We start from the raw sequence: 20,287 nt of genomic DNA, 5'->3' as shown, positions 1-20,287 counted from the left end.
CAGTGCGGTACAGTCATAAGGTATTTCCCCATGCAGTCTAAACCCTGGCATTTTCACACCGCCTGCTCAGAGTCCTAGCACAGCGCCAAGACTGTTTTAACATTACACCTAGAGCCTCATCAATCTTGCACTACTGTCTCGCTGCATCTCCACTTACAGTAATGGAAATCATTAAAAAGGGATTCACAAGGAGATACAAGTGCTGTGCCTGTCATCGTATTTCTTCTCCGCTGTACACATAAACACATGCGCCGAAATGTTTCTAGGGAAAATGTGGGAGCTTGTGTGTGTGTGTGTGGATGTGGGTCCACCCGGCTGGTCGGCAGTTTTAGAAAGCGTCTGTGATCCAGTGTAGAGCTATTGAGCTGCCCTAGGGCCAGCGCTGATGATTTAGTGGCTGTAGACTAGGGGTGGGAGGGGGGTGGTGGGTTGGGTTCGGGGCAAAAGGGAGGAAGCAGAGGACAAATAGACCAGGTGGGGGTGAGGCATCCTATCGCCTCCCTGTGGCCAGCCTGTCCTTATGAAAGTGGATGACTGAGGTAATAGACTTTGACTGCTGCTATCGGTCATAGAGTTAATAGCTAGATTCTGGGGAAAGATACTTTGTGCTTGGCGTTAGTATCAAAGCTCGAGAAAGAGCCGGCACACAGAGAGGGGAAAAAAATGCCAGAAAGCAATACATACTGTTTTTTTTTTTTTTTTTTTTTTCTTCCTTTTTCCTTTTACTTGCTATGGTACCATTGGGGAAACCACAGACCCTCCAGGGTTTGAACTCACAAGTCTCCAGCCATCAGGGTTCCCATACATTTTAATCAATGAATTTCCATGATTTTTTTCCAATGGTTCGTGACGGATAAGGATTTTTTAACAATCATTTTATAGAGACCGCAATCACAAAGAGCAATTTCAAGACCATTAAATATCTTAGAGCTCAGCATAACTAGAAAAATGTATGCTCATTATAGAGATTTCAACCTTTCCTTGACTTGTTTGAAAATAGCAAATCTGTGAATCTACCAGTATTTTTCTAAGCAAAAAAAAGATGTAATTGCAAAAGTATTTAAGTATTACATTAAATATTTAAAAATACTTAAATACAAAATTGTTCAAGAACATGCTATCAATTGAATATGCAATGTGTGTGTGTGTGTGTGTGTATTTTTATTATATTATAATTTTATTATATATTATACATATCAGGAGATGGGTTTTTTTTTGCAGCAAAAGAACCTTTCAAAGAAAGGTTTGAAGAACATTTTAACCTTTTCCCATTATACAGAATCTTTTGTGCAATTGATGTTAAAGGAACCTTTATGTATACCCTACTACCATTTTTTTCTCTTTTTTAAGCATAAACTTCATTACGTTTTAATAGATTTATGCTCAAGCCAAAATAAAGCAATCCTCCAATGAAAGGTGGAGAAAAAACTCTTAATATATCATATTAATACATATATTTACCTTGTTTTAATGTTTAAATATGTATTGTTTTAAGCATAAAGCTCAATAAAACATAATATATTTATTCATTCATTATATCATGAAATGTCAAGATTTTCTTAATATATATTGGTTTTGTTTTAATGATGTTTACATATTTGTACAAAAAAAAAAAAAAAAAAAATGCAGTGTGATTGTGGGAACCCTATGCTGTTACAATTCCATCGCTAGCCCCGGTAACCTTGACCTTGAAGGAGCTCTTAATAATTGAGGCTGGACCTTGCTGCTGAAATCACACTGATTTTGTTCAGCTTATTCACCTGCTCAGGTAACTGTCAACCTGTGCTCAAAATACAGAGACCTTGAAGCAAAAGTCATCCATCTTTGGCTTCCAAATTGAAATTTAAAATGAACTAGATTGTAAGTCTCAGAAAAAAAATATATAGGAAGACATGAGGTGTCATTCCATCTAGTCTTGGACGTCCCCTGAGGCGATGGATCTATTACTGTGGACCAGCAGGTTATAGCGAATTACAGACATTTAATTTACAAGATGTGAATCAGTCTCCTCAGGTATTTATTGCATATGTAGAGATTGTAGAGTATCCATGGGAACCAGAATAAGATGGAGGCTAAGGCTGACATTTAAATTGAACAGAAGTCAACTTCCATAAAATAAAAACAAAAGATCACAGGAACATGATAATAGAACTGGAACATGATTAGGGAATTCTTCTAGAACATGTCATTCAAATTAAACATATTATATACATATTATAGATTATAGTTTAGCTGTTTATAAACTCTTTCCCTGCCACTGATGGAAATATCTGTAATTTATGAGACATCGCTTCCCCGCCATTGCATACAATTTCCGTCCTTCCGTGTTTTCACTGTTATACAGTAGGGGGCGCTATTTCGTATCTTCTGAAAGAGAACTGAATCTCCTGATCAAAAGACATGTGAAGAAGAAGCAGAAACAAGCAATAGCATATGTAAGCAGATGCATATGTCAAACAACATGATCAACAGCATATGAATCAAAACTGCCTAATGTTACCGAATGAAATGTCGACCCAGGGCGAGCTATAGGACTGTGAAGCTTTGGGAGTGTTGATGGACCCAATCTACTCCATCTGGCTTTTGATCATCATTCTGAATCCCATCCAGACATAGTCTTTGACAAAAACATGATTTTCTCAGCTTTTTGCTCAAAATGTTTTTTTATTTTTTTATTTATGAAAAACATATTTTTTTCTTATATCATTTTTAATCTGTTTGTCCAACCAATGAAAGACATACAAACAGTGTCCAGCGCAGTGTTATGTTAGTTTCTGTTTTAGGTATTATATATAATATATTTACCTTTTTTGTTGCTGAATATTTTTAGTTTTTGTGTTAATTTTAGTTTGTAAATTTTTTGTCATTTTGAAATATGCTGTCATTTTAGTTTTTTATAACTATTTATGTTTAATTTATTTTTATTTCAGTTTTAGTTTGTTTTAGTTAACAAAAAAAAAAAAACCTGGTTCAGGGAAATCCCATTATATATAAAAGTATGAAATTTGCATAACATTCGGAGGTTATTACGTGGATAAAAGATGGAAATCCTCTACATTTTGAATTGGAACTTCAAAACTTTTAAATCTTTACTTTGTTTCTTGAATTCTCAAAAGGTTTCTGCCTTAATGTTTGTCACGATCAGCAGCACTTAGCCAACATAATAATTTGATGTACCGTTTAGAGTCTCTCTTAAGTTCTCAACTTTGAAGAACAGATCTGTGATCGCAGTAACTCCCCTAACCCTATTCATCTGTATCTTAAGACAGAACCTCCTTCAGGTATACAATCAGATCACAAGCCTTTCTTACTGCTCAGTGGCTTTCTCTAGTTTTCCCTATGGTAAAATTACTTACAAAGTGTTTGTCTTTGGTAAGACAACCGGGGGAGCTTGTGTCAAAATCAATTAGCCTCCTGTTAAGTTGAACCTGGTTCACTGCACAATGGTTCAAATTAATGTTGACTGATTCTGTGCCATACTCTCAGTGTCCACAAGAGCACAACTCAAGCTACGGCGGGTGAATAAGCATCACTAATGCTGTGTTAGTACTGCAGTTCAGGGAGTACTCAATCAACATTAATTCTTAATTAAAAGACCACATAATGCATGCTATATTTATCACAATAGTGTACTTTGCATCATTCTACTTTGTACAAGTCTAATTGTCTTACCTGCAGTGATGACATATTTTTTTAGGCCAACCCAAAGCAGTGGTGAGCTCTTTACTCAAAAATTATTTATTACTCATTCCTCATTTAAAAAGTAATTTGATTAATGTATTAATTCATATTACTAATTTTACTTATCACTCCCTGTCAACAGTAATTTTTTACACTTGTTATATTACTTTTCCATTACACTCCACAGAATTGGTAATTGCGTTATTTCTTCTCAAAATTCTGACATTGCATGTGCGCCTCTCAGTGCATGTTATATTGGTATATTTACACGTTTAGTATCTCTTTAGTGAGTCATCGTTTCTATTCATTTTCCACTGAATTATGTGATCTCGTAAGCATATTAGTGTGCTGTCTCCCTGTGTTTTCTCTACTGGAGGCACTGTTATGATAAAGAAAAAGATCATATGTTGCACATATGCCACTCATATTACGTGTTCATAACCAGCCTTGTCTTTTCCGATGACGAAGTTCCATTACATTTCCACGTTACTGTATGTCTCTGTTTAACTAACCCATAGAAATATTTTTACACAAGAAACATGAAGCTCATAAAAAGGAAGACTTTTGATAGGTGGGTATTATGTATATTGGGATCTAAGGGATGTGGATGGGCAAGCCATGTAATGTCAGAGTAAAGTAATGCCACAACTTACATTTGACCGCAATGCTCTTGTCATATTTTCTCCCGACCAAAAAAATAAAATAAAAAACAACTAAGTAATGTCAATATTTCTAGCCACCGAATGTAAGCTTTTCCATATTCCAAGCTAGCTTGCTGCAATGGTGATGTCACGTGCACGTACGAGTCATACAAAATTATGATAATGAATCAAGGAATTGGATTGTTTGATTTCAAATCAGTAGAGGTTGAGACTTCAAAAATAACATTGAAACTTGAAATGCCTGAATAAAACTTCAGGCATTTCACCAAAAACCCATTAAAAACTGACTTTGGGACAATGGAACCACTTAAAGGTGCAAAAGGTGATTCTATACAGATTTTTTTTTTTTTTTTTGTTATGCTGGTTGAAAGTCTCCTCATATCCTGATAGCAATCACCATGTTAAGCGGTCTGTATTTTTATAAGTATATATCCTCTGTGGAAGGACCATAAAATGTATATCGTCGGTAGGACTATAAAATGTATATCGTCGGTAGGACCATAAAATGTATATCGTCGGTAGGACTATAAAATGTTCGTTCAATCATTGCATTCGGTCCGAATGAAATAAAACCATGAGTTTTTAATGTCAGTCAACGTGTGTTTGCATACCACTGCGCAGCCTGTTCACGCAGACATCATACATCATCAGAGTGTTTCACGTACGCTGTGCAGACAGAACGAGAATGGCAGGCAAACAGCAACAACCTTTCCTTCTGAACCGACAACAAGTGGCAAGTATATACATTTGTTTGGCAGTACAGTTCTATGAACCGCTGACTTTGCCCAATCCAAATAATTCAGTGAGATTTGACTGTTTTGCTGCTATAATCGCATATGAATAAAGCTGAAATACAGTGCATTATTTCCTTTATGTCAACAGGTCAACTTCTGAACTGGAGTCATTTCACAATCGCATACTTGTGTATGCAAGCAAGTGGTTCTGTTTCTCCCCTCACTGTACTCTAAAGTTTTCTCACAGGTGAATGACACATGATGTAATCCAATAACGTTGTCTCTGTTCATCTCGCTTCTAGTCTGTGTGCGTTCATGTGTTTTGGACGAGGTGTGGCTTTGGACGGCGATTTGCAGGGAGGGTGGGATTGCTAGCAGGCGAAAGTTAGCATTTCCCAGATCACAACTCATTTCCACATTTTGGCCTACAAAAGAAATGTCATCCCTGCAGCACTCTATTTAGGCCTAGTAAATTTGTCTCATTTTAGGATGTTTAAAAATCAAGTCATTTGAAAATGATCATTTCCAAGCCTGTAAAATTCATAGAAAAGGATTGGAAATCTCGATAATGAACATAAATATTAATAGGCTATAAATCACTCGGATTGTGATTGCAGTCCCTGTTAAATGGTTATTAAAAGTCCTTATCCATCACAAAATACTAGAATACCATTTCTTAGGCGCCGAAATAACACCACAGACACAGTTTAATCACCATAGGAAAATCTCAAAGTAAAATTGGGAGTTGTGAAAAATATGATACACCGGTGTTTTGCCAGATGAGAAGTTTATCTATGTATCATCTTTTTACTCTTTAAATTCATTTTATAACTGTAACTTATAGTCAGTAGAATGTCTGTTGGGAGATCATCACAATTAAGAGTTAGCAGATATTAAGTAGACAGTCTACTTATAATACTAATACTAATAACAACTTCATGTCTACGCGCAAAGATTCATATTCAATATCAAGTGATGCTGAGATGAACGGGAATGCTAACAGATAGCTTTCACTCCGTGAAGTAGTTATGTGTGGCCATTTGGAGGTAGTTAGACCAGCTTGTTCCGTATGCAAACATTATTTTCCCTTGTGTTTAAATTCAAGGTATTCATGATTAACCTCAGACAGGCTGGACAACAGAGCTTGCATAACCTTACATAGCAACAGGGGGCTTTTCACCAGTACCATTGAACTGCACACACATATTCATCCTACAGAGGATACAGGGCCTTGAAACACTGGAGCCTTTAAATGAAATCTTATACTATTCCCAGATCAGGTCATGCCTCTGTACTGATTTTCCACCTCACCGTTGCACACACACCGCAGAAAGCAATTACTCTTTGTCAACTATCTAATCTATTGTTATGATGTTGGTGGAGAATGGAATGAATTCGGCTCTCAAGACCCAAAGGTAAACAGTATACACTTCCCTCTACTCTGCCATGGAGTGTTCTCGTGCTTATTTAGGCTTGGCAGATACAATGATGGATGAATGGATGGATCGCTATAAAGACGACCAGATGGAGAGTGAAAAAAAAAAAAAAATGAGTGAAATGTGTGCACATACGGATTTTAGCGCTAAACCTTAAGGTAAGGTAAAACCTCAATGCAACTATTTTCGATGCCGGGAACATGCAAACAATATTACAGATCTTGACACATAAGAGGGGAAAGAGTTGAGAAACTGTTTGTCAAAATAGCAATATCATTTCATATTTGGTTTCAGCAATGAAATATGACAACAACAGTATCATAAAAACAAAACAAAACAAATACTTTTTCTACAAGTAGTCCGTCTCCTCCTCCTTATAATGTCTCTGGTTTAGACTACATGTATCCACCTCTGTGCATAATGCTAATGCTGCACCTGACTGCATTTTCAGCATGTTTCCCATGCTTTGCCCTGCTGGGAAATGTATCTCTAAAGCCATGGCAAAAATAAGATTTATAAAATACATTCAGCAGAAAATCAGGTGTTGTAATGATAACACTCAGCTATTACTGTAAGTTCTTAATAATTCAAATCTGAAATGGGAAATCCAACACACCAAACCTATGAGATCGACACTGTGAAAACATGCAGTTGTTACCTTAAAAAGCTATTTCTGCCTGATCTGACCCTTAATATGACCCTTCATTGGTGTAACCTAATGTAGTCCATGTTTACACTGTCAGTTGTTGGAATTATTATAAAAAAAAAAATTATCTTACCGAAACTAAATATTCATATATTAAATGATATTTAAAAAATGAAAACCATATAATTAAAATTTTGCCAGAAGGAATACATTTAGGTTTATGGACGAACATTTATTTCACTGTAATGATCACGATCGAAAACGATCACCTAAACAACAACGATCGAAAAGATTTTGCTTGCATTGGGTTTGTAAGCTTGCATTGGGATACGACCTCTAACGTAATGAAATACGACAAGAACAGTGCACAACAAGGCAATAAGGGATGCATCTTCATCTCATAAACAATCTATAACAACATCTAGTTAACAGTATTGAGGGAGTACAACCAATAAGCTGTGAACACTCTGTTCACATGGGGGTTGGTACTGTATGCATGGCTGCTCAAAAGGAGGTCAATCAATCGTTTTGACTCCACACGGTTCAGTTTGCATCTGCTTGATCAGGGCAGAGATAAAGTATATTCCATAACCACAGGGCGCATGAGCCACGCTATCCACACAGAACAACACTGGTCACTACTGTAAAACTGCTCAGAGAGGCTCTAATGTTTCTTGCAGTGCAGCGTTAGATCAGATGCAAAGATCAATTGCTGGCATCACATTTCACATAACCAGAGTGAACATCTGCGTTATGTTCATCACAGTGAAAGTGTGCTCAGTTAACTGTGAGTTGAGACATACTGCTACATCCTGGCATTTAATGACTCCTCTGTTCAGGTCCAAAACGATTCTCAACTAGGCTTATCACTGTGCTTTCTATTTCAGTGGAAAACATTCTGAACATATGAAACTATAACAAATTAATGGGGGGAAAATGCATCAGTGATGAGAATATTGGAAACACTTCCATGCATCAAAATCTTGCTTGACTACAAACCAGAAATTACATTCCGGCAGAAAAAGGAATGTTGATTGAAACTAAAAAAACAAGATGCAAACTGAATTGTGTTTGCTTTAGAGCAGCTGCAGGAATGAAGAAGACGAGCTGAATGGCAGCATCACATTGAGGTGTTTGGCCAAAGCTGATCAAGTCATATATATTCAGCTCATGCAAACATGACACCACAATGGCGCGTCCTCACCCTCCTCCTGCGCCGCATTACTTCTGGCTGTTACCCCAGTGAGGAGTAATGTCAGTACACAAGGACCGTTTTCTCTCATTCATGGGCCTGACAGCACTACCAGCTAATGCACATCCCATCTACTGCCACTGGACTCTACTTGCACTGTATAAATGAACAGTGAAGGTGTTATGTAGGGATGTTATAATAATTTCACAATTGTGTTTTCTTTAGCACTGGATTTGGGCAGCTAACTAAATCTTCTAAAATCTTCTAAAGTCAAATAATTACATCAAACTTTTAAATGGATGTTCAAAATACACACACACACACACACACACACACACACACACACACACACACACACACACACACACACACACACACACACATATATATATATATATATATATATATATATATATATATATATATATATATATATATATATATATATATATATGGCAGCAAGTCACTGTTAATGAATGAGCCAATGAGATTCAACCGATTTATTAAAACGTCTGATTCATTCAGGAACTAAGCATTTGACTGTCTTAATGAGTGAGTCATTGAATCATTAATTCAACCGATTCGTTCAAAAAGTTGATTCATTCAGTAATGAAACCCTTGTTTCTAACTATTTGCATTGGCAAAATGGAGCAAAAACAGAAAATATTGTCTAAAATGTAAGTCACTTAATATTAACTTCTTGTTTACTGAACTGTTGTGTAAGATCAACATCACATTTGTAATAGTGCTGATATTTGGAGAGAAAAAAAATGCACTCTTCATGTGATATTAACTATATTAAATGATATAAATATAAAATAAATTTTTGCCCATTATATTGAGTTTTGGGGGCATTAAAAATGCATTTTAATAGACTAAATCATGCAGTGAAAGTGTGCACTCTAAATGTGCAAACACACTTCTTTAACCAAGACTACATTACGCAGAGTATGTCCGCTCTCTAGTTGTGTTTTGTAAAGTGAGGGATATACTCGACAATGTCAGATCGCATATCATTAAAACAACAATTAAGATATTATCGTAGACGATATATATCGATATATATCGCACACCTATAATATATATATATAAAATCATATAAAATGTAAATTGCTATTTATTTTTTCTATCAGAACACTCTTTATAACAGTGGAAATGTTTAATTCAGTTCAATGTTCAGTATAGCTTTGTTGTAGGCAAGACTTTGGCGTCTACAGAAAATTACCATAAACTAAATCTACTCTGAGAAATATTAACTGGAGTTAAATGTGTGACTACTAGCCTCCATCTCCCCTACTGCCTTCCTGGGATCAATCATGTGTATCTATCCGACTATCTTATCCATTGATCCATAATCCCAGAGAGCTCTTACCTTCAGTCAGGCCTATGTTGATGCTCCAGTAACTCTGCAGACACTGCATTTCCTTCTTCATTCCCCTCTTGCAGCGGCAGTCGAACAGATCCATCTCCTGCAACACTTCCAGGGCTACCTGGCAATCCCTATTGGCCAACATGGTGTTCCTGTCCTTGCCTGCCAGACACTGCCTCATGATCCTGAAGCGATGGCTGCATTTTTGGTCCTGGTTACACTTCTCGGTGGCTCTTAAACAGTCCATTGAATCTTGGTGCCCAGACTCAGAGAGAGCGGAAGAGCCCGACATGGAGAACACTAGCTCATCTATGTAGGAGGGTGGAGAGGAATGGAGGTTCAGGTATATATTTTTACATATGGACTGAGAAATGTCACACAAACACAACTCTTTAATTAGATAACAGGACAGAAGTTTACCAAATCTGTATCTATTTATGACTAATGGATCTAGAAAGACATCACTGACTGCATCCACAAATTTTTTCAGAATAAAAATAAAGTAATTTTGCAATGACTATACAGCAAAACAGTGCAATTTAGAGATCAAGCCAGGGGCAATGACCAGATGATTATGAGATCCTTTTAATGACTCACAAGGGGCGCTTAACAGCTCAGAATGGTGTCAAAGTACGAAATACATCCCTCGAAGAGTCAAATGTCCCTCGAAGAGTCATATGCATCGCACAAAAGACTTCTAATTAGCATGACGTGAGTCACCAGTGAGTGACAGTCTTTTTTTTAGCATTTGTTTAAAAAAAATAGATAGACTTTCTTCGTTATTTTACTACTAAAAATGGCCTTTGATCAATTCCTCTTTTTCCTATGTGTGACAGATTTTAAAAAATAAAAAAAAATTGTACATGTATGCACATTTCTTTTTTTGGTCATAGGGTCATTGTAAAGGAGGTGCAACCCACCAGTGACACCTACAGGTGTAAATACATCAGAATACTTACCAATCTATTTTTTTTTTCTTTTTTTTTCTTTTTTTTTTTCTTAAAACTGTTCAGAGCATGTCAGTGAGAAGAACCAGAATGAAAGATTCAGACACACCCTTGGAAAACGAATCACCGATGAATGCTTTGCATATTTAAAATAAATACATACATAAAAAGACTGAGAAATACTGCGAGATGCTCTAAGAATGCAAATGTGTGAAAAGAAGAAAATCAGGAAAGTAATACTTTACATTACATTTTATTATAGATATTAATAATACTTACTGTAGTATTAATTACAGTTCCACATATACACTGCAACATTAAAACTATGTAAAGCGTAACTGGAGGTTCAATATCTATTTCAAAATGTGTAAATGGTTAATATGTTCTGCGGACTGTTTAAATATTCAGCCTATTTTTCATCATATGGTGCGCAGAAAGGATCAAGTCTCGTCAGTGTGAAATGGCCAGTGATAAATCCACAAAGTGACCTTGATAATTCTCAGCGTTATTGCAAAACATTTAATTTACTGTTAATTATTTTATATACACTGACTCGTAATGAGTCGGATTATATATATATATATATATATATATATATATATATATATATATATATATATATATATATATGAGTGGGATACTAATTAGATGCCATGTAAAACTATAAGACAACGTGATTAGTTATATTCATTCATAAGGAACGAAATGCAGCTCATGTAACTTGCATCATCATACATTTCAATACGCGAGTACCACGAACTGATAAGTTCTTATGTCTTCAATTCCGATTTCCTTAAATGAAAACTGATAGCCTATTATGCATAGGGTATCTTTGCTTTCCTGCTCGTTATTGAACTTGACCTCCGCTTAATTTCACGTAACTTCATAAACTATTATGGTATTAAAATGTAGTAATCCCGCCACATCATTAACGTTGTTACCAGAGGAAAGTGGATAAATAGCAACAATGAAACTGAATAGTAAATTGACTTAAATGCCATGAGGAGATTCACTTCGACTACAGAAAAAAGGCAAATGGGTGTACATTTAAACAAAAACTTACCTAAAAAGAGCAGAAAGCCGTAGATATAGATATACATGTTTCTGTTTCTGAAAGGGAGTCCGCGTGCGTTAAAGGAAGCCGCTCGTGCTGTCATATGTTCCCTCCAAATTACTGTATTCTGCTTAGTCCTCTTAAAATACCGATGCTGCTCTAAACGCTCTATGACCTTAAAAATCCCAAATTGTATCCAGCGTTTGTCGGACCATGATTCTTTTCCCTGTCTAAATAATCCAAAGCCTCATATACAGAGGGAAAAGTTCTCTATTCCACTCAGGAGGGGAACTAAACCCCAGGTTTCCGTAGGAACCGTTTACTCGTGGTGGTTTCGGGTGGACAGACGCATATTCCCAATGCTGATGTTCTACTATTGCAAAAGGACGCAGAATTGAAACGTCCGGCTTACTAAAGCAATGTTCCTCTATATGATACTCCCGTTTATGTCCGAAACGAAATTCCCAAGCAAAGGCAGTGAGAAACTTCAGATGGCAGAGCTCTGCGGGCAGACTTCTGTCTCAGGCGAAGGCAGTGCGCTCCTGTGGAGCAAAGCATAAGCGAACGCACGTGCCCCCGTTACGCGCTCCAAACCACATGGTAAATGATCCGGAGACGGATGAGTTAATCAAACAAGGAGTCAAGCTGAATCGCCATACTATGCTTAACTAATAGGTTTTAGGGCTAATATAAATGCAACTTTTGACAATATAGTTACTGCTCTTGCAATTGTGCAACTACAATACAAACGGATACTTATCAGTGAACATTCAAGAAGGACTTAGTTAAATCTCTCTGTATGACCAGGATGTGGCTGGTTTGGGGTGGGTTTTTGACACTTTTGAGCTGTTCGGGTTTATGATGTGTTATGCTTTGAGCATTTGAGTTATAGGAACATACTTGTCATTCACTGGTGTTACCTCTGTAGAGATGTCACACCATCATCATCATCATCATCATGTCTGGCACAGTTTAATGCACAGAATCATCGGATAATAAGCTACACACTGTGTGAAAACATCATAATTAGGCTGTTTGCAAGACTGATGTGAATATTGCTGGGAGACAGGAATCTGATGTCATGTAAAATGCATGCCTTTCTAAAAACAGGTGGCTGAAATAATGGTGTGCAATGGATGTGGTCAATTACAATTATTAAGCACTAATACGGATTTCACAAGTCAATGAATCCTTGCCATCCTTTGTCTGCAGTGTTTGGTTATACCTACTAAGATTCAAAGCTTTGCTGATTAAAGTCAGCATGAAATGGAAGTTGTGATGGTATTTTCTTCCATATTGTGACATAGCAGTGTAGCCTATATGAGTGAAACGCTTTCTCGAACAGGAAAAAATGTACAGTAGGGCGGGTTTGATTTTGTTCATCAGGAATTTATTGGATGGTTGTGGTTTGCTATTGCAGTGATCTCATGTGTGACAGGTTGTCTTGCCCTTGTACCAGTAAACATGTCAACAGAGAAGAGAAGAGAAGAGAAGAGAAGAGAAGAGAAGAGAAGAGAAGAGAAGAGAAGAGAAGAGAAGAGAAGAGAAGAGAAGAGAAGAGAAGAGAAGAGAAGGGGGAGGAGAATTTTGATTAAAGATTACAAGGGCATTGATTAAAAAATAAATAATGATGAGCACGGATGAATTATTTATAATAAATACTGCAATATCTCCCCCCCCCCCCCCCCCCCCCCCCCCCCCCCCCTATATTTAAGGTGGGGTAAACAAAAATAAAAGAAGTGAGAGTACAGTTCTATGAAAGTCACAGCATTTTGGCAACAAACATTGACTGTTTATTGATGGCATGATGCATGTAAAATAGTACTCAAACCAATGTTTAAGATAACTTTCCAATGTCTTTAAAAGTTATATTATAATGCCTTTTATAGATGTTCAGTCATAACACAAATGGCTATTTTAAGTAAAAAAAAAAAAAAGAAGTCTCTCAGATCAGGCCAGTCTTATAAGGCAAGTGTCAACTTTAATCCTGTGCTACCAAAATGTCAATGTCGTGACATTTTCACCTTCAGAGGATTTCTTTAAAGCCTTGCAAATCTTGTGTTTGAATGGGACAAAACGCAGAAGTGTGTTTAGCCTCAACATATTTTAGCATTTACTAATATATCCTATGTATGCCTGTTGCTAAATCAATCACTTATGCTCAGCAAAGCTGCATTTGTTTGATCAAAAATACAATAAAAACAGTAATATTGTGAAATATTATTAAAATAGTGTCACATGATCATTCAGAAATCATTCTAATATGCAGTTTTGGTGTTCAAGAAACATTTCTTCTTATAGTTAATGCTTTGATTAATATAAAATTCAAAAGAACAGAAGCCTATCTTTGTTTGAGAAAAACGTAACATTGAAGCTGTCTTTTTTGTTGTTGTTTGTTGCCCCTTCCAAAACACACACACACACACACACACACACACACACACACACACACACACACACACACACACACACACACACACACACACACACACACACACACACACACACACACACACACACACACACACACACACACACACACACACACAGAGAGAGAGAGAGAGAGAGAGAGAGAGAGAGAATATAGGATACTATAGGATACTGTTGATGTGCTTTTGTCATTTTTAGCGGACATTCAACTCCACAGATAAGAAAAGGAAAATGATTAATTAATGAGCAAATTATAACAGAAACGCCATTCAATCCATTTCAACATTTAAAATTTTAGCCTTGGAATCTACTTAAGTTTGAATAGGGAACAAGGGTGACATTTTAGTGGTAATGAGTAAAAATCACTAATGTGCTGTTTCTTTATTAACTTCTCCAGCAGCAGGCAGCATATGTGGTGTACTGTTAAAGATATCTCTCATTGCCTGTTCAATTACTCCCGGCACAGAGGAGAAAAGTTCACAGGAACAAACACTGGCTAAAGGATTAGATAATAATGCTAAAATACCCTCCTAATGTCCTCAAATTTCATAAGAAAAGATGGAATTCCCCAGTGTTGTGGCTCATCAAAGGCTGTATAGATCACTTGGCATAATAGTCTCACTGTATGTCACTTCTTGAACACATTCCAGACCACTCATTAATCACAGAGCAGCTCTATTGAAAGACAAGACAACGGACTGGTGAAAAATGACCCTACTATAAGTTTTTGATGAAGACATGTACATGTTGCTGTCAAGCCTTTTCTTCTAATACTCGAGTTGTCTTCCGAGTTCAGTCGCGGAATTGCCATGGATTGAGTCTGACTGATGGGTTAGCTGTCATGCTGGGACTTTGTCTTTTTTTTCCACATATACTAGCGATGAGAAGCTAAAGCTGGCATGGTCAGCTCTGGGTTTGGACCTGCACCATCCTTCATCTGTTTTTTCATGTTAATTAATGTCTCTTTCCAATCCCTCTGGTGTCTAATCTGTCAGGCTAGCTGTGTCCTTGGTTAGGCCAATGTCCTTCATTTCAGCATGGTAAGAATCCCACCGATTTAGTGCTATTAAGTCTCAGTTGGGTCTAGTGAGCCACCGAGCCAAATTTAGACCACGCCAGCAGACTCACAAGAGGATTACACACCGCCAAGAGGGAAAGTAGATGTTCTTTGATGTTGTAGAAAACACCTTCTGGCTGTATTGCATTTTTTTTTTCTTTTTTCTTCAGTTTTATTGTATTTCTATGGTGTGTTTTTTTTGGGTGTGAATGGACTTTCAGCTTAATGGCAAAGCTTGTTTACAAGCACACACGCTCAGTGAGAATTTCCCAAAATGTAGTCTGTGCACTGGGAATAATCTGTTGTATATTAATGTAGGAACAGCTGCTAGCAGTCCAGAAATGTTAGCGATGTTAGCGGCAACCCAGTCAGTGGGTTAGTTTAATCTGCAGATTAGTAGGAATGTTTTCAAAATGCCTTTGGTTTAGATATCAAATCTTAGAGTTATACATAAGCTTTTGAAAGCAGATAAAAATAGAGTCCGTGTAAACAAACACCCTTATTCCTATGTGTATTATGTTTCTTAGAAATATAATCATGTCTAAGCAGTAGACTTGTCATCATCCCAAAGTCATTTATAGATGCTTTTGTCAGCTATTTATATATGGGTCAGTAAGGATGTCCACGATAAACAAAAACACACTATTTCTTAGAAATGTACACTTTTAAAATAAAAAAAAGAGTAACTTGAATGACTTGAATGTCATGTCATGATCATGAATGAAAAATGTCATGTGGTGTAACCATGTAAAACATGTATATATTTCCCTTACATCTTATATATATTTACAGTACCACTCAAAATGTACGGTCACCAAGATTACTTTCAGCAATGATGCAATAGAGTGATCAAACATTATACACACACACACACACACACACACACACACACACACACACACACACACACACACACACACACACACACACACACACACACACACACACACACACACACACACACACACACACACACACACACACACACACACACTTTATATTTTAACATAATTTTCAAATGTCCTATAAATGTAAATTTAGTTTTAGTCAGTTTCATTAATGGTTGTGTTAGTTTTAGTTTAGTTTTTATTTTGTGAACACATTTATATTTAGTTTTTATATTTTTACTTTCAGTTTTAGTTAGTATACTTCCAGAATACTTCCAGTTAAAGAGATTTATTTTCATCTAAGTTTAATATTTGCAGTTTACAGTTAACTCTTGTGCAAACCTCTTACAGTTTTTCTCAATTGCTTAAACACATTTCTTGGAACTATGCCTCGTATTCTCAAAACTGTAAACACAAATCCATAACGTCTCACCCAATTTCCCGAACATCCTATTTTCAGGTCAAAATGAAGCTCTAGACTCAAAACCATTCACTCTTGCTGAAAAACCAAACTTTGCCCTCAGACAGGACACACAAGACCTCAAAATCACACACACTACAACATAGTCTAACACACTGGTGCGATAAATTCAAAACAACATTTCCAAAACTGGTAAGTTATGTTGCTTGTGGTCTTTTATTCAGTGATAGAATTTTGTTTGCCACCACACCTCCCTGAAGGTTCTCGAGGCGACGGTAAGGCGACTCAAATTTGGCCTTACTCGTAGCCCAGCCTCCCTCATAGTCATACCATTGATAAAGACATGGGCAAGAGTGGCTTGAATTTCATCTGAGACTGCTTGTCTTCTTGCCCTTGCCCTTCGTCCTCCTCCTCCTCCTTATCCCTCCTCGATCTCTTCCTTCATGTCTTTCTGGATCCATTGTTCCAAAACACAATAAACTGATTCGGGCCCTTTTATCTATCTATTGAAGGATCTGGTTGATGTGTGTTCAATTTGGACTTTTAGTGTTTCCACCTGGGTAATTGTGTGCTAACTGAGCTGACGCTATGCTTACTTGAGTGAACAATATTGAATGCTAGTGCTTTATACATGACAACATGTAGGCAATGAGAAATGAAGGGATTTGTGTGTAGAGTTTTGCAGTGACAGTTCTACAAATCTGACTCATGATGTGTCAAAACAAGGAATAGTATTTATAGTTTAGGGAAATGGGTGTGCTTTCTGATAAATGGCATTATGGTTTTGAAAATTTAGTTCAAAAGCCTGATTATAGTGTTTAAGCAATGGAGAAAAACTGTAATAATAGATATAAAATAATTGTTTGAGATTGAACAAAGAACCAAACAAATGCAATTATAAGTATAAAGTAAAAAAAAAAAATTCATTCTTACTCATTCATATTCATATTACTGTAAGATGAAATTTTGTTAAATGTGGTGTATAAGAAAAAGAAAAAAAAAACATGTGTATGATTATTCTTTTATGGTTATTTCTATGATTAATCCTTTCAAATATTATTATTTTATTGATCCATTTATGCTTTTTTAATATCATATACTTATACTCATGTCATATTCATGTGTTCTATTCAGACCAGACATTTAATTTACTTCTACTCTGAAAATGTATGTCTATTTTGGGCTAGACATGCTATTTTTTTTTTTATTTTTTTTTTTCTGCTCAGTGTGGTCTTGTCTAATAGGCTATGTGTGATAGATCTTTTAGTTTCACATGAGATGGTTATCTTACCTGGAATTACAGTTTCTTTCCGATTGCTAACACACAATTTTACAAACTAGGCTGGTTATATCCAAAGACTTAACACAATTCACAAAACCACACACCCAAACTGCTAAATACCTAATATATCCTGCAAAATGAAGCAGTGCAACCAAAACTACATTTAGCATTATCAAAATCAAACTTTTGCACGAAATGGCAGACACTTCATTTATATTACCAGATTTTTGTCTAACCAACTACACACTGTTGGGCATGATGAAAAGCACTCTCATATTTAGTATGCTTTGCCATAATACTAAAATCTCATCTTTAGTATGCTTTGCCATAATACTAAAATCTCATCTTTAGTATGCTTTGCCAGCATACTAAAATAGTTCAAATTGTAGAAAATTCTTCAGATTGTTCACATGCACAGAAATATTTGCAGATATACACACATGCTGTTGAAACATTTATTTATTTAATTTTTATTTTTTTTCACCAAACAAGTCAGTGCAACATATGCACAGCAGATATATTTACATTGGACTGAACAAAAATATGCTCACAAAAAAACAGTAAACTGAAAAAAGATTGAACCATTAACCATTGAGGTGTTTGGCCAGGTGGCACATGTATTGGCCAATCAGCTCATGTAGTGTCATTTTGAATGGAAGTGTTTTGAAATGGAAAACATGTGACTTTATGTCAGATTGTTGTGTCTTATGCAGAGAACCGTGTTCAGTGCATTTAAAAAGTGCCATTTTGAATTGCAAAATGTGTGTAGAGCAGAAAATGTGTTTAGACTTTTAGAGACTTGAGAAGAGGTTTTGCTCTCTGAGTGGCAGTTTAAATAATTGTGCTGTGCATGTCATTTCAGTGTGTTAGCAATTGAAAAAAAAAACTATAAGGTACGGCTGTATTTGCATAAGGTTTAGACATGATGGAAATACTTATTTGGCCATTTTCGCCTCTTAAGGCTGGTTCACACAGAAAGTGGTTTTGCTTTGAAGAAAGTGAGAAGTGGGCAGTGGGAAAGGGAAAAAGCGCAAGATCTCGAAAAAAACCCCTGTCTTTTAAAAGCTGAACTTATTTACACACACACACACACACACACACACACACACACACACACACACACACACACACACACACACACACACACACACACACACACACACACACACACACACACACACACACACACACACACACACACACACACACACATTATACCATTCAAAACTTTGGGATCTGTAAGATTTTTGTTATGTTTTTAAAAGAAGACCCTTATGCTCAACATCACCCAGCATCATCCGATCCCAATCACCCAAATTCTAACGCACTGCACCTGCACCTGCAGCTCATTATCTCACCCTTCTTAAACCATCACTCTCCACACTGTCATGGTCTCGTTGTTGCTGTACGCTTCAGCTCACCTGGCTACCTACCTGATCTCCATTGACCCGTCTTCTGCCCGCCGTCTTCAGTCATCTGTTTCCTTCACCCAGCGTTTCATGCTCTCACCTCTCACTGCAAAAACAAGAAAGCACAATCAATGTCCAGCTAAGTGTCTGCAATCTATATGACTATCTTATACTCACCATTAATCAAATACATATACCCGCTTGTTTGAATTACCTGTGTTGTCTCCTTCTGTAGTTAACATTTCTATTGTAAAATGTATTTTTATTCCTGTGATGGTAAAGCTGAATTTACAGCATCATTACTCTAGTCTTCAGTGTCACGTGATCCTTCAGAAATCATTCTAATTTACAACAATTATTAATGTTAAAAACAGTTGTGTGTGTTTTTTTTTGTTTTTTTTTTCAGGATTCGGTTCATCAAAGAATCCTGAAAAATAATGGTACACAACTGTTTTCAACATTGATAATAATACATGTTTAGCATATTAGAATGATTTCTGAAGGATCATGTGACACTAAAGACTGGAGTAATGATGCTAAAATATCAGCTTTGCCATCACATAAATACATTTTATATAAGAGAAATATTTGGCCTATGCCAAGCTACCTAAACTTTTCTTGAATAGCCTAAATAAATAGACAGAAAAAAGAAGCCCTCTTGGCCAGTCCTGCGCCAGACCAATATAATCCTTTTGTAATTTAATATCAGCGAAATGCAATCAGATTCTCTTAAATAAGAGAAATTTGATTTAGCAAGAGTATATCATGGTGGTTTAAACCAGATTCTGCTACTGTAAATGATCTAATGTGAACATCAGGCAGCAGTGTAACTAGAGGAGAGAGCAGATGTCCTCAAGCTGTGCTAAGCTTATTCAGAAAGAGATCTGGGTTTAATGTCCAGTGCTATACTGCAGCAAAGGAGCAAATTAGTCAATATCAAACCGAGAAAACTCTCCTTTTGCAACTCTTTCTCAATTGAAATAACCTCACACCTTCCTTCCTAATTTAGAAGTGCTGCTCATGTTTCGTTTTCCAGTGGTTTAAACCTTAAGGCTATGTTCACACTTAGCGTCTTTTTTG

The 20,287-nt window shown here is 36.4% G+C and overlaps 1 protein-coding gene across 2 annotated transcripts in view; it reads right to left on the bottom strand.

Moving 5' to 3' along the window:
• The window catches only part of gfra2a (GDNF family receptor alpha 2a), an 85,268-nt gene extending 72,989 nt beyond the window's left edge, over positions 1-12,279 (bottom strand). The window contains exons 1-2 of one of the 2 annotated variants that reach the window (XM_082187505.1): positions 11,731-12,279; positions 9,724-10,029 (exon numbers count right to left, since the gene is read on the bottom strand). In XM_082187505.1, the coding sequence (XP_082043631.1) occupies positions 9,724-10,029; positions 11,731-11,824 (400 nt within the window). In that variant the 5' untranslated portion in view covers positions 11,825-12,279. The remainder of the gene's footprint in view (positions 1-9,723; positions 10,030-11,730) is intronic. The other variant, XM_082187504.1, reaches the window with a different exon arrangement.
• Between the last annotated feature and the right edge of the window lie 8,008 nt (positions 12,280-20,287).

The sequence above is a fragment of the Leuciscus leuciscus genome (genome assembly GCF_965113295.1).
Source record: "Leuciscus leuciscus genome assembly, chromosome: 13".
Classification (NCBI taxonomy): domain Eukaryota; kingdom Metazoa; phylum Chordata; class Actinopteri; order Cypriniformes; family Leuciscidae; genus Leuciscus; species Leuciscus leuciscus.
The sequence above is the reverse complement of the archived record's forward strand: the minus strand, read 5'-3'. Positions and strand labels throughout refer to the sequence as shown.